The sequence below is a fragment of the Pseudorca crassidens genome, chromosome 9 (assembly GCF_039906515.1).
Source record: "Pseudorca crassidens isolate mPseCra1 chromosome 9, mPseCra1.hap1, whole genome shotgun sequence".
NCBI lineage: Eukaryota > Metazoa > Chordata > Mammalia > Artiodactyla > Delphinidae > Pseudorca > Pseudorca crassidens.
Genome location: NC_090304.1, coordinates 71,304,358 through 71,317,430, shown reverse-complemented (window position 1 = coordinate 71,317,430; position 13,073 = coordinate 71,304,358). Strand labels below are relative to the sequence as shown.

At 44.7% G+C, this 13,073-nt stretch overlaps 1 protein-coding gene across 11 annotated transcripts in view; it reads right to left on the bottom strand.

The window, feature by feature from the left end:
* AMOTL1 (angiomotin like 1) overlaps positions 1–13,073 on the bottom strand; it is a 175,618-nt gene that overhangs the window by 50,915 nt on the left and 111,630 nt on the right. For all 11 annotated transcript variants that reach the window (XM_067750736.1, XM_067750738.1, XM_067750735.1 and 8 more), the window contains one exon: positions 2,273–2,564. In XM_067750736.1, coding sequence (XP_067606837.1) covers positions 2,273–2,564 — 292 coding nt within the window. The remainder of the gene's footprint in view (positions 1–2,272; positions 2,565–13,073) is intronic.

The following is a 13,073-nucleotide window of genomic DNA, read 5'->3' as shown; positions in this document are numbered from 1 at the left end:
GTGATAAAGATGGCAAGTAGCCATCAAAACCTGAGATTTCAAATTGGCAATTCCAGTTCGACATACGACAGGTTAATGAAATATAATATTTATAGAACCATTCATAACTTTCAAGGGACTGAAGGAGTCTGGGAATCCAGAAGGGACACAGCTTTTGATTTTTCTCCTTAAGTCATCAAAATGCTTTTGGTCACAAAGTTTAAGAGTCATCCCCTGTGCAGGGAAAATGAATCACTGGGAGGCTGATTTTGGTTTTCAAAATAGAAATGGGCATCAACATCAGGAAATAGATGTATAGGGGACTTCCGTGGCGGTCCAGCGGTTAAGATGCCATGCATCCAATGCTGGGGGCGCAGGTTCGAACCCTGGTCGGGGAAATAAGATCCCACATGACGCGCGGCCAAAAAAAAAAAAAAAAAAAAAAAAGATGTATGTTACAGGCCAATAAAAAAGTGTATCTTAATAAAAAGTCAACAAAGAATAACATGACCTCACAATTTATGCATCCTCCCTGCAACTGTTCAAAACTGTCCATGGAAAAGACAGAGAACCGCACTCTGCCCTCAGGTGAGTCTGCTCGGCTCCTGAAAGCGTCTGCCATAGGGCTTCATCAGGGAGAAGAAAAACATTACTGATTTCCCAGAAAATGCTGAGTTGGCCCTTCCCAATTTTCAGACTGTACCAGGAAAGAAGCTGCCCCAGGAAGCATCAGAGGCAAGCCTGGGCCTAAGCAGTGACTTCCAGCCAAGGCCAGGAGGCAGCACGTGTTTCCCAACTTCTAAGGGTATGACCGAGGCTGGGAGTGAGGCCGCCATTCTTAGGCAGCCCGCTGGTTCCCGGCTCTCATTTGTTCCCCTCCAATAAAGGCAGCCAGAGTTCTCCGGGCCAAGCCTGGTCTTGACTCCAGGGAGTTCCAGACCCTCTCGGTGGAAGCTCTGCACAAATGAGCTGGGGCAGGTCCTGTCTGTGAATGTTTGCATCATTCCACCCACTGCTCCCAGCCGACTGCTGCCAGCCCTCAGGGAATCACAGGGGCTGACTGTTCTGACTCCCGGACCAGCAGAAAGGCCAGGCTTAACTGAGAGATCAACACTGCACAGTGAACACCATGGGCCAGCCAGGAGCATGTCCTGTTACACAGAACCAAGTGGCAATGCTTCTGTAGCCAGGTGAGTTTACATTCTCACTCTTTCTCTTTACAAAAGCGACTGCCCAGGACAGAGCACGCACCCAGACTTATGAGAAGCCTTCTACCACACATGCCTCCTTGCTTCCAGAAAGGAAACTCGAGTGCCCTGGGGCTCTGCTGCCCGAAAAGATCCTATGACTGGGTGGGATAGGGAGGGTGGGAGGGAAACGCAAGAGGGAGGGGATATATGTATACGTATAGCTGATTCACTTTGTTATATAGCAGAAACTAACACAACATTGTAAAGCAATTATACCCCAATGAAGATGTTAAAAATAAATAATAAATAAAATTTAAAAAAAACAAAAAACAAAAAAAATTGCTTAAAAAAAAAAAAAGATCCTATGACTTTTGCCCCTCACCTCTTCCTTTCTACCTGCAGCATTTCAGGTGCTGGCATGTGGGTCATCATGAAATCACTGCCTGTGATTTCACTCTCGCTGGATGTCTTCCTGCTGACTTTGGCTTTCAGTGTAAAGCCCTAAGAATGAAGGCTGCTGTACATCCTAATATTCCCATGACAATGACACAGGTTGGAATTACGCAGCATCTCCCCACCTGTTAAGTCATAGCATAAGGAGAGCACGCAGTAACCTGTACTCTGCCCTCAGCGCTGAGACATCGCTGCTTTTTGCAGAAACCAGCTAATGAAACCAACATGGCAATCACAAGGTTCCTGTCTGAGATCCCAGATTGAAAGGAAAAACTTGTCTCTCTCAACTCACTACTTTGTGTTACTCTCGGTGTCCCCTTTTCCACACTGTCCATCTGGGGAAATGCTACTCAGCCTCTGAGTCTCAGGTCCAGGGGCACCTCTGCTGCCCCTCCTGCAGCCTCTTGACATCCTACTGCAGGTTTAACTTAGGCAACTCTACCCCTTTTGGACTATAAGCTCCTCCAAGGCAGGCACTGTGGCATATTTATTTTTGTCTCCCTAAAGCCTTGCTCGGTGCCTGGCATAAAAAGGGGTCTAGTTAAACTTTGGCCAGTGAGTCAGGGAGTCAACCCCCCATGGGCAGGTAAGGAATTGTGTTCCCCTTCCAGAGAACTTTCTCCCTCCCCTCCCCTAGGGAAGTCCGGTACCTTGTGGAGCTTGTCGGTGTTGTCGTAGTAACCCTGAAGTTCCTGGTGCAGCACCCGGTTCTCCTCCGTTAGGATCTCCACCATCTGCTGGGCTCGCTCCACGATCGCAAATGCATCCGGACCAAGCTGCTGGCTGGGGGAGGCGGCTGGCGTGGGCTGCGAGGCTGCCAGGGTCATCGGAGGTGGAGGTGGCAGGGACACCGAGTGCAACAGCCCGCTGACGGAGGAGTTCTGGGAGGACATCGGGCTGTGCTGCTGCACCGTTGACGGGAAAGGAAGCTGGCAGGGGCGGCTGCAAGGGAACAGAAGACCAGCAGTCAGACCCCAGGGCCGTGGTGGGGAGAGGAGGGAAGCCCAACCACACGGGCACTATGGCTGGTTTCTACTGCCAGGGGTCATCACTGACGCACGGTCCAAGCTAGGTTGACTGAAGCAGCTTCAACCCTCCATCCCACAGATATTTAATGTGCTCTCCCCATCGGAATCAGCACTGCTCTGGTCACTGAGGAAAGAGTGGAACAGACAGACAAGGTCTCTGTTCTCATGAAGCTTACGTTCTCGGGGAGAGAGACCGGCATACCATCACATGATAAACACACAAAGCCAGGTACTGAAAAGTAATGAGCCCTCTCCAAAGAATCAGGGGGACAGGGACAGGGAATGACTGAGTGGCTAGGTCATACCGAAAGGTCAGCGGTGGATGCTTGAGTCGAAGTCTGTTGACAGACAGGAGGAAAGAGTGGTTGGGGGCAGGGGGTAGAGAAGTGGGAAAAGTGTTCCAGGTAGAGGAATCGCCTGCGAGTGGGGCTCAAGGCAGGACTTAGAGGAGAAGATCAGCTGGAAGAAAGCAAGTCGATACAGAGCACAGCCAGCAAAAGCAGCACAGGCTAAGGCCAGCGGGATGGGCGAGGGTCCTTGTGAGCCAAGGCCAGCCCTTCCCTTAGAGTGCGAAGGGGGGCTGGTGGGGGAGCTGCTTCCACTCTGAGTGGCATGTAGATGGGATGTACGTTGGCAAGGATGGACCAAAGGTGCCCAGTGAGGAGGCCTGGGTGTGGTCAAGGTGAGACCTAACGAAGCCTCAGAGGGTAGCAGCAGAAAAGAAATAGTACATGGATCTGGGGTATGTTTTATTTATATTACGTATGGGGAGAGGGAAAGTGAGAAAAAATTTTAAATTACTCCTAGATTCTGGGGTCCACACAAATGGACAGGGGTACCATTTAATGAAATGGGAAAGTCTTAGGGAAGGAACAAACTTTGTGTGTTCTGATTTGCTGAGATAAGGAGGTCTGAGGATCAAAAGTCTGATTTTAACCAGGTTAAAAAGAACACACAGGGCTTCCCTGGTGGTGCAGTGGTTGGGAGTCCGCCTGCCGATGCAGGGGACACGGGTTCGTACCCCGGTCCGGGAAGATCCCACGCGCCGCGGAGCGGCTGAACCCGTGAGCCATGGCCGCTGTGCCTGCGCGTCCGGAGCCTGTGCTCTGCAACGGGAGAGGCCACGGCAGGGAGAGGCCCGCGTACCGCAAAAAAAAAAAAAAAAAAAGAACACACAGAGGTGCCCCTTGATGGTTCAAATTCTGGGTACTAGCTCCTTTACTAGAATTTCCACCTTCTGTTGCCCCTCCCTACCGATCCCCTCCTCACGATTCTGTTAACCTGTTTCATAAGAATCATTATATTTTCTTTCAGCCTAAGCTAAGGGCTCCTAACAACAACTTCTATAGGTATAAACAGCAAAGACTGTCTTGGCCTCTACTTTTCCAACCACGGCTGTCGCTCTTCTGCAGACTTGGGAAAAATGGTTTTCTTGCTGTCCCCTTCAACCTTTAGGTCTCAGTCTGGGAACTGGGGTGCTAAGAATTACCAGCAAGCCCCAAATCATCCACTTTCTATATCAAGGGGTTGAGATCCTTCTACTCCGTAACAGTTTCCTGTGCCACTTCCCATTACTTGTGGCCATCCGTGGCCAAAACTCTCAGAGCTACTACGCTTTTTCTCGGGAGCTCATCTGGCCTTATATTTCCTTTTGAGTATATTTGCTGGAATGTTTTTGGACCCTGTCAGCCTCCATAGCTCTCATTTTGTAAGTATCTCTTAGGGCATTTTAAGCATCCTCTGAATGCTGACTCCTGGCAGCTAAATGTCAAACTCTAGCAGAACAGTTGACAATGGTCACCTTAGCCCTCCCTACATGGACGCAGTTACTCCTAAAAGTAACGCAGTTACTCCTAAAGACGACCTCAAAAGGAACCCAGCAGATCCCACCAGAGTGACTAACCACAAGCTCTGCTCTGGTAAGCAATGTCAGAGCACTCCACCGGGGCTTAGGAGATAGTTCCCAACTAGATTTCCTTATGCCTTCGATCTAGGCGCCCCATCCATTCCATGTTAAAATAGCTGGGATCTAAGTTCCCCAAGTCAAGGTAGGGAACCATGGAGCTCAATGTGGTTCTTTCTTCCTTAAGTGTCTCAGATTTCAGGAAGGAGTGCTGTCGATGGGGAAGTGTAAACCCTCCCTCCTCCCTCCCTCTCCACACCTATCATTGAATACTTAACTATCTGGCCGTTATGAAATAAAACATTTCTGCACTCTGATGAATTTGTGCCCCTTCCACACTGAAGTGTATGTGAATATGTGTCACCCTGTGTGTATGAGGAGGTCTGTGTGTACAAAGTCCAACTCCATAGCGAGAGTGAGATGCCCCTGGTTGCTCTTCACAACGCCCAACTTTCACCCCAGATCACAGGACCTCCTATCAGTCGTGGACCCAGAAAACCATAGATTCTTAGTGAGTACATCATTCCCACAGGCTGGCTAAATACTACGGTGCAATTTTCATGGATAGAGGTTACCTTGGCAAGAGACAAAATGCCACGAATTACACTGCCTCAATTCAAAGGCAGACACCCGTCCCTACCTCCTCGGTTCTCCCTTCTCACTTCATCCAACGCAAATGACAAGCATGGCGCATCTCCTTGGAGCTGAAGTGGGCACAGGTGAGGCATCCGGGCCTGCCTTTGACCCAGGCAGCTTCAGGCTGGGGCTTCTACCTTTTAACATTTATTGGGCTCTGGGATTTGGAACTCACAATCAGTGATGGGCTTATCTTCTCGGTCATCCTTTTCCTTTATATAACAAAAAGGGAGGTTTTTCATAATGCCAGCCTAAGCCATCCGCGACAGTGACGAGTTACCTGAGTGGCAATGCAGGAAAAGGGTGTCTGCCAAGCTTGGAGACAGAAAGAATGGGTTTTTCAAAATGGGAAGTCTTCTGTTAAATAGAGAACACCGGCCTCACAAAATAACTCGGTGACACATTCAAGAAGCACCGTATTACAATGGACGACGTGCAGCCAGGAGAGCAAACCTCTGTGCCGTGGCTTCGCTACTCAGCCAGCTGGGGCCGGTAGGCTCAAAGGTCTGTACAAGGCAAATCTGGCTGAGGGTAATGAAGAGGAAAGAATGGTGGGGGAGGGCCGGAAAATGTCCCGATCATACCAGTGCTATGAAACAAGCTATCCCCAGCTTCCAAAGATAACGCCACCAGCAGGATCAGCCTCCAGCAGGATAAACCCTTCCTCGTAAGGGACACAAAGAAAAGGGAAAAAGAGGAGAAGGGAACCAACATTTATTGAGAAACTACTTGTGAGTAGAATTCTATGCCACAATCTTCAATTTGTGAGCCTGCTCCTCCTGTTAGAAAGTGAAGGCAGAGAGCTAGGTTACTTGACATCACGTGTCTCCCGGAACCATCCACCACCTGGCTTATTGTTAAAGGACTTACGGAGTTAATATGTATAAAGCCAGGCACAAATTAAGCAGTGGACGAATGTTAGCTATTATCACCATTATTGTAATTATCATCATCTATATCCCAGAGCCTAGCCCTGAGTGTGGCTTTCATGAGCAGTCCGATCATCTTTTTCTGTTATGGCTGACATTTACTGGGCACTTTTTACGTACCAGTCACTGTGGTACGCACCACTACATGCGTCATCTCATTTTGACCTTTACGATTGCCTTATAAAACAGGCATCATTGTCAAGTCTCTGTATTTAGATGAGAACACAAGGCACAGGATGGTAAGTAACCTGCAAAATGGAACAGAGATCATAGAAACATAAAGGAGATCAAAGCCCAGGCTTTTCAGTTTCTGAGTCCTTGTAGTTCACTCTTTCCCTGAACAGACCATGTGAAAGCAGGGAGGGAAGGCAGCCACCCCTTGGCCTCTGCTCCCGCGGTCCTGTGGCTCAGTCTGAGCCACCACCACATCCATGACTCATATCCTAACAACAGCATCACAGCTTTTTGTAGGCTTGAGCCACCTCGGGAGAAGCATGAAGGCTAGAAACCTGCCCCTGAGTTGTCCTCTTGGACTGTTACTTCCCTTCAACATTATTATCTTTCATAGGTTAATGTCCCTTCTACAGAGAGCATTCAACTCACATTTATTGAGGGTCTATGCCATCTGCCAGTTAGCACATTTGCATCACACAAACCAAGGCAGGACCACCAACAGGTCCTGCTCCTTTCTCAAGGAACCAAGTGAGCCTTGGGACACCACAGAAAGTGACCTCTTCCCACATGCCACTGGACTGACCAGTTATTTAAATATGTCTGAGCAGGGCTGAAAAAGCCTCTTTGCCCCAAGCCCACAGTGATGTATTAGAAACAAGAATCAAGGAGCATTTAAAGAGCCACATCTAAGAGACAAAATAGGGGGTCATACTGGGAAGTCGTGCAGGCTGGTCTTCCATCGTCAGTGACTTGGACCACACCAGGCATAGCCTGACCCCAGAATCTGCACCCGCTTCTTACTTCCAAACTTACAACCTTGCCTGAATCACACACCTGACAACCTACCTTCTCTTGAATTTTTAAATACAATATTATTTAATTTTTTATGCATGTGTGTATTATTCTCCCTAATTATTAGCATGCATGTTTTTTTGAGGGTAGAAAAGCATGACTTATACTAAGTCGGTACCCAGTACATTTTTGTCCATTGATTTGGCCCCTGAACCCAAGAGCAAGTTAGGAGACCATATATGCTCGATGCACTTTCAAAGACTGACTCAACCTTCAACATTGCTTTATTAAGGAAGAGACCTCTGGTATTTAGATTTGTTCTGGATCACATAGGTAGAATCTCCAATCATGACACTGCCAATACAATAACATAGCTCCAAGTCACTGCCGTTCTCATGTATTGAGTGGTCACAAAATGCAGCTCAAAACTGGAGTGACAATGTTATTTGGACTGGGGAAACGAGGTCATTGGAGACAGCTAATCAACATCCATTTGCTTCTCTCTGCATACAGTAAGGCTTCATAAATAAGCTTGTTTAAATGTATGTGTTTACATTATACCTGTACTAAATGTGCCATGAACAGCACTTTACATCCACTGTCATTTCATTCTCACAAGCTTGGGCATTCCCTGCTCTCACACCATATATTATTATTCTGTTTTTAAAGTATGCAAACTAAGGCTCAGAGGATCGCAAACCAGAGATCTCAGTCTTTATAAAGCAAAACAATGGGCTATGAACTGGGGGTTGGAACCCGCATACTCCCACCACACCAGGGCTTTTGCCCCATGTTGGTACAGGAGAGCACTGTTCCTTAATATGGGGTCTCTTTTCCCTGCTTCTGCTTCCTTCCAGCCAAGTAACCACGGGCAAGTTTTTAACTTCTTCGTCACCTTTAAATGGTGATGATAACAGTATCTACCTCAAGAGTTGTTGTGAGAATTAAATGAGATAATGCATGTAAAGCACTGCACATAGTGTCTATCATTAGGAAACTATTGATACTTAATAACTGCTAGCCTCTGCTATTATCACACACTGCTAACGGGTGTTAGGAGAAAGGCAAGGGACAAATGCACCCTTGGGTGTCGCTTCCTCTTCAAACACTATGTGTTGAGAATCCCAGTCCCTAACACTAAAGCTTCAACAAGGAATAAAAGCAAATGCTAGCACCCTAGAATCTTCCATTTCTGAACTGTTTGCTTGCAGTGCAATGCAGAACAAGGGTATAAAGGTGATGCCTGTACACGTCGGGATACTCTCTCTTGAACACAGATTCTCACTTTCTTCTAGACCTGTGCTGTCCAAAATAGTAGCCACAAACCACTCGTGGTTACTGAACACCTGAAATGTGACTCAACTGAACTGAGATGTGCAGGAAGTGTAAAAGGCATATCAAAGTTTGCCGACAGTACAAAAAATGTAAAACATCTCATTAATAGTTTTTTATGCTGATTACCTGTTGAAATCATAATATTTTGCATATAATGGGTTAACTAAAACATGTATCTAAAAATGTTTTTAAATGGATTAACTAACTGTATGGAGGTTCCTTAAAAAACTACAACTAGAGTTACCATATGATCCAGCAATTCTACTCCTGGGCATATATTTGGAAAAGACACATGCACCCCAATGTTCATAGCAGCACTATTTACAATAGCCAAAATATGGAAGCAACCTAAGTGTCCGTTGACAGATGAATGGATAAAGAAGATGTGGTATATAAGCACAATGGAATATTACTCAGCCATAAAAAAGAAAGAAATAATGCCATTTGCAGCAATATGGATGGACCTAGAGATTATCATACTAAGTGAAGTAAGTCAGACAAATATCATATGACATCACTTGTATCTGGAATCTTATAAAATGATACAAATGAACTTATTGACAAAAAACAGAAATAGACTCAGACATAGAAAACAAACGGTTACCAAAGGGGAAGGCAGGGAGGGATAAATTAGGAGTTTGGAATTAGCAGATACAAACTACTATATATAAAATAGGTAAACAACAAGGTCCTACTGTATAGTACAGGGAACTATATTCAATATCCTGTGATAAACCATAATAGAAAAAAATATTTTTAAACAATGTATATATGTATGTATAACTGAATCACTTTGCTGTACAGCAGAAACTAACACAACACTGTAAATCAACTATACTTCAATTTTTAAAAATGGGTTAACTAAAACATGTTTTTTAATTAATTTCACCTGTTTCTTTTAACTTTTTTTTTTTTTTTTTTTAATTTATTTTTGCAGTACGCGAGCCTTTCACTGTTGTGGCCTCTCCCGTCGCGGAGCACAGGATCCGGATGCGCAGGCTCCGGATGCGCAGGCTCAGCGGCCATGGCTCACGGGCCCAGCCGCTCCGCGGCATGTGGGATCTTCCCGGACCGGGGCACGAACCCGTGTCCCCTGGATCGGCAGGCGGGCTTTCAACCACTGCACCACCAAGGAAGCCCTCTTTTAACTTTTTAAAAATGTGGCTGTAGGAAAAATTTTAATTAGATATGTGACCCAGATTACACTTCTTTTAAGGATGTCAATATCTTTATTTTTTTTTAATTTAGCCATTTTATTTTTTTTTTAATTTTTATTGGTGTGTACTTGATTTACAGTGTTGTGTTCGTTTCTGCTGTACAGCAAAGTGAATCAGTTATACACTGATTCTTTTAGATTCTTTTCCCATATAGGTCATTACAGAGTATTGAGAAGAGTTCCCTGTGCTACACAGTAGGTCCTTATTGGTTATCTATCTTATATATAGTAGTGTATATGTGTCAATCCCAATCTCCCAATTTATCCCACCCCTTCTTCCCCTCCTCACATTATATTTCTATTGTTGAGCACTGCTCTAGTCCACATTGCATGAACACCAAAAGGCCTCATTTTGGAGATAATTCCAGAAATCAGTGAGCAACAAAACAATTCATGCAAACAGACTAGCAGTCCCCACTCTACTGTCCCCAGATCCCCAAGCATCAACGGTGATCAGCAAGCTATACTCAATGTATTAAACTATATATTTATCTACAATTAGGCCATCATGCTAACATTTAATAAATATGGCTTGTGTGACTGACAAAAATTGTCCAAAACACAACAGGAAAAGAAACATCAATGGATAAACAGATGAAGGATAATGATCAAGTAATTCAGAAGAGAAAATGCAAACAGCTTAATACATTTCCTAAAGCAAACTTATTAGTAGAGAAGTAAAATCAAAACAACTGTTTTCCATTTATCAACATTAACAATTCAGTTCAAAGAATGTTTACTGAGCCTCTAAGCAAAGATTCTTTAAAATTCTCAAGATATGATACATATTAGCATTTCACCTGAGTAAAAAATAATATACAGAAAAATGACTAGAAGGAACTATGACAAAAGGTCAGAATGACTATCTCTAGGTGATGAAATTAGGGATGTTTTTTCACTCTTCATATTTTTCTGTTCTTTATACAATTTCTACAATGAACACGGATGGCTATTCAAAAAAAATTTCACTAAGTAATATATGTTAGAGAAAAATTAGAAAATAGAGAAAAATTAGAAAATAAAGATAAGCCAAAAAATCAGCAGTTATTCTAATAATCAGAGAAAGTAAACAAAATAAAATAAAAGAATTTTACAATGAGATGAAAATAACAAAGGGCTTCTTGGCTGTGAAGAGGTTCAAATTTTAAGACTTCTCACTCAATAAAAATACCTCTTATTTACCTAGAGATTTCCAGCTTAGAGTATTTTCTTATAATTTTCTAACCCTCAAAGCAACAGTGAATGGGGTATTTAACAATGGTTACGGCTGGATAATGGGACTGCAGGTAATTTCTATTTTCCTTCCTTTTTTTTTTTAGGGAGTGGAGGAAGTGGGAGTTATCTATATTTCTAGATTTTCTACAATGAACATGTTTCATTTATGTAAGGAAGAAAATCAGTTAGTTTTAGGAAAAATCAGCTGTAACAAGTTGCACATAAGGAAACTGAGTCTCTGAGAACTTATTCAATTTGCTACAAAGTGGGAGAGCCAGGACTCAAAACCCCTCAAATCTTCTTTTCCCAAACCCACAGCCTTCCCACCTGGATCCCTTTGGCGGTGCAGACACGAGACTCATAAATGTTCAAATTGAGACTAGGGTCTTGGGTAAGCTAATATCAAAATGATTGCTATGCAGGATGCGTATGGATAATCCCCTTGTTTGGAGAAGCCACTCATTTAATGCATTGCTGCCGGAATTGTGTTAGATTTCCTGAGAAAGTAACCTGAACTTGACCCTAGCCTTTTGAAATTCCCACACTGCAGAGTTGCTTCTCACAATAAACAGGGCATTTTATTTGGCTCATCCAGCCATAATTCAGCTTAAAAATTGTACAAACTCCTGAGTTTTAATGCTGGTATTCAAAACACATGTTTAGCTGGTGGAATTTATTTTTTTTAATTTATTATTATTACTATTATTTTTTGCGATACGCGGGCCTCTCACCGTTGTGGCCTCTCCGGTTGCGGAGCACAGGCTCCGGACGTGCAGGCTCAGCGGTCATGGCTCACAGGCCCAGCCGCTCCGCGGCGCGTGAGATCCTCCCGGACCAGGGCACGAACCCACGTCCCCTGCATTGGCAGGCGGACTCTCAACCACTGCGCCACAAGGGAAGCCCTAGCTGGTGGAATTTAAATAACACTCCCTGGCCTCACTTTTGTTAAGAGCAACGCATAGTTGTTAATCCAATAGCCTTGGGTCTAGCTCACATTTTGATGCCACATAGCAATTCATTTTCATAGGTGTCTAAACTGCAAATCAGCACTTTGCAAACACACTTACTCCAAAAATCCTCCTTCCTCCTCCAGCCGTTTCCAACTCAGAGTAAGACCGGACCATCAAACACTCTTTCCTGTACTACAGCACATTCCAGACCTCACGCCCACCCAGAGGTAAGACCTGCTCTTTAGCCTGTATCTTTATGCTTGTTCACGTTGTAAACTGCATTCTGGCTGCACTGTTGGATCGATGTGTGTTCTTGGGGAGAGGCTTCTCTCTCTCTAATTCACCACATGTGCCCCAGGGCTGTGTCCTCTTTGCTCCCTCCCTCCTCCCTGCACTGTCTTTTGACATGTTCCCAGAGAGCATCAGGAACTTTGACTCTATGCTAAATAAAACCACACCAGGAGGTTTATCTGGGGGAAAATGTACAGGGCATTTTTTAAAGGAAAACATGAGCGATTTGGGAGACCAGTCACACTATAGGGTCCCTCCATTAGTGCAGGAAACCGCGAGCCCCTTGCACTGATGGGAAGGATGGTGGTGGTGATGCCGGCTTCCGAAGAGAAGGAGCAAATGTGCTCTGTGGAAGGGGATCCACGGCACCGCTGGCTCTGATGTCATCTTGTAAGAAGATGCTTGTATCAGCCCAGGACAGAAGGGCTGGGTCAAACGCCACCACTCCTTGCTTTTATAGTATCTATCTACACACCAAGAATAAAATGAATACATTCATAGATGAATAAACTATCAATAAACAGTTACCACTCTTCCCTCTGCCTCTGGGAAGCTAGTAAATCAAACCCCATATTCTGAAAGGCAAGATTCAGCTAAGATAAAGGGCAGAAAAGGTAATGGACAGGCAGAAAGAGAGTGCCTTTCATTGACAGAAGTCATTTTTAGTCTTTTTCTCATACTGCCTGAAACATAAAAAATCATAAAAATCACTAAAAGAGTACGTAGCATCTTCCATAACTGAAGCCTTCTGCTAAACACAGGCTAAAGCAAACAACTCCATATACCGCTGGTATACTGCTTCACAGTCCCCGACCTCCAAATGAAAGCAAACCGAAGACAGCCGAAGCTCGCAACCTACAGCTGTCAGCAAGGTTCAGTGTGCTCCTAAGTCTTCCGAGGTACCTGGGGAGAAAGGGGATCCTGGTCCCAGGGGGGCGGAACACAGGCTGGACATCAGGTGTGACATATAAATCTGATTAGA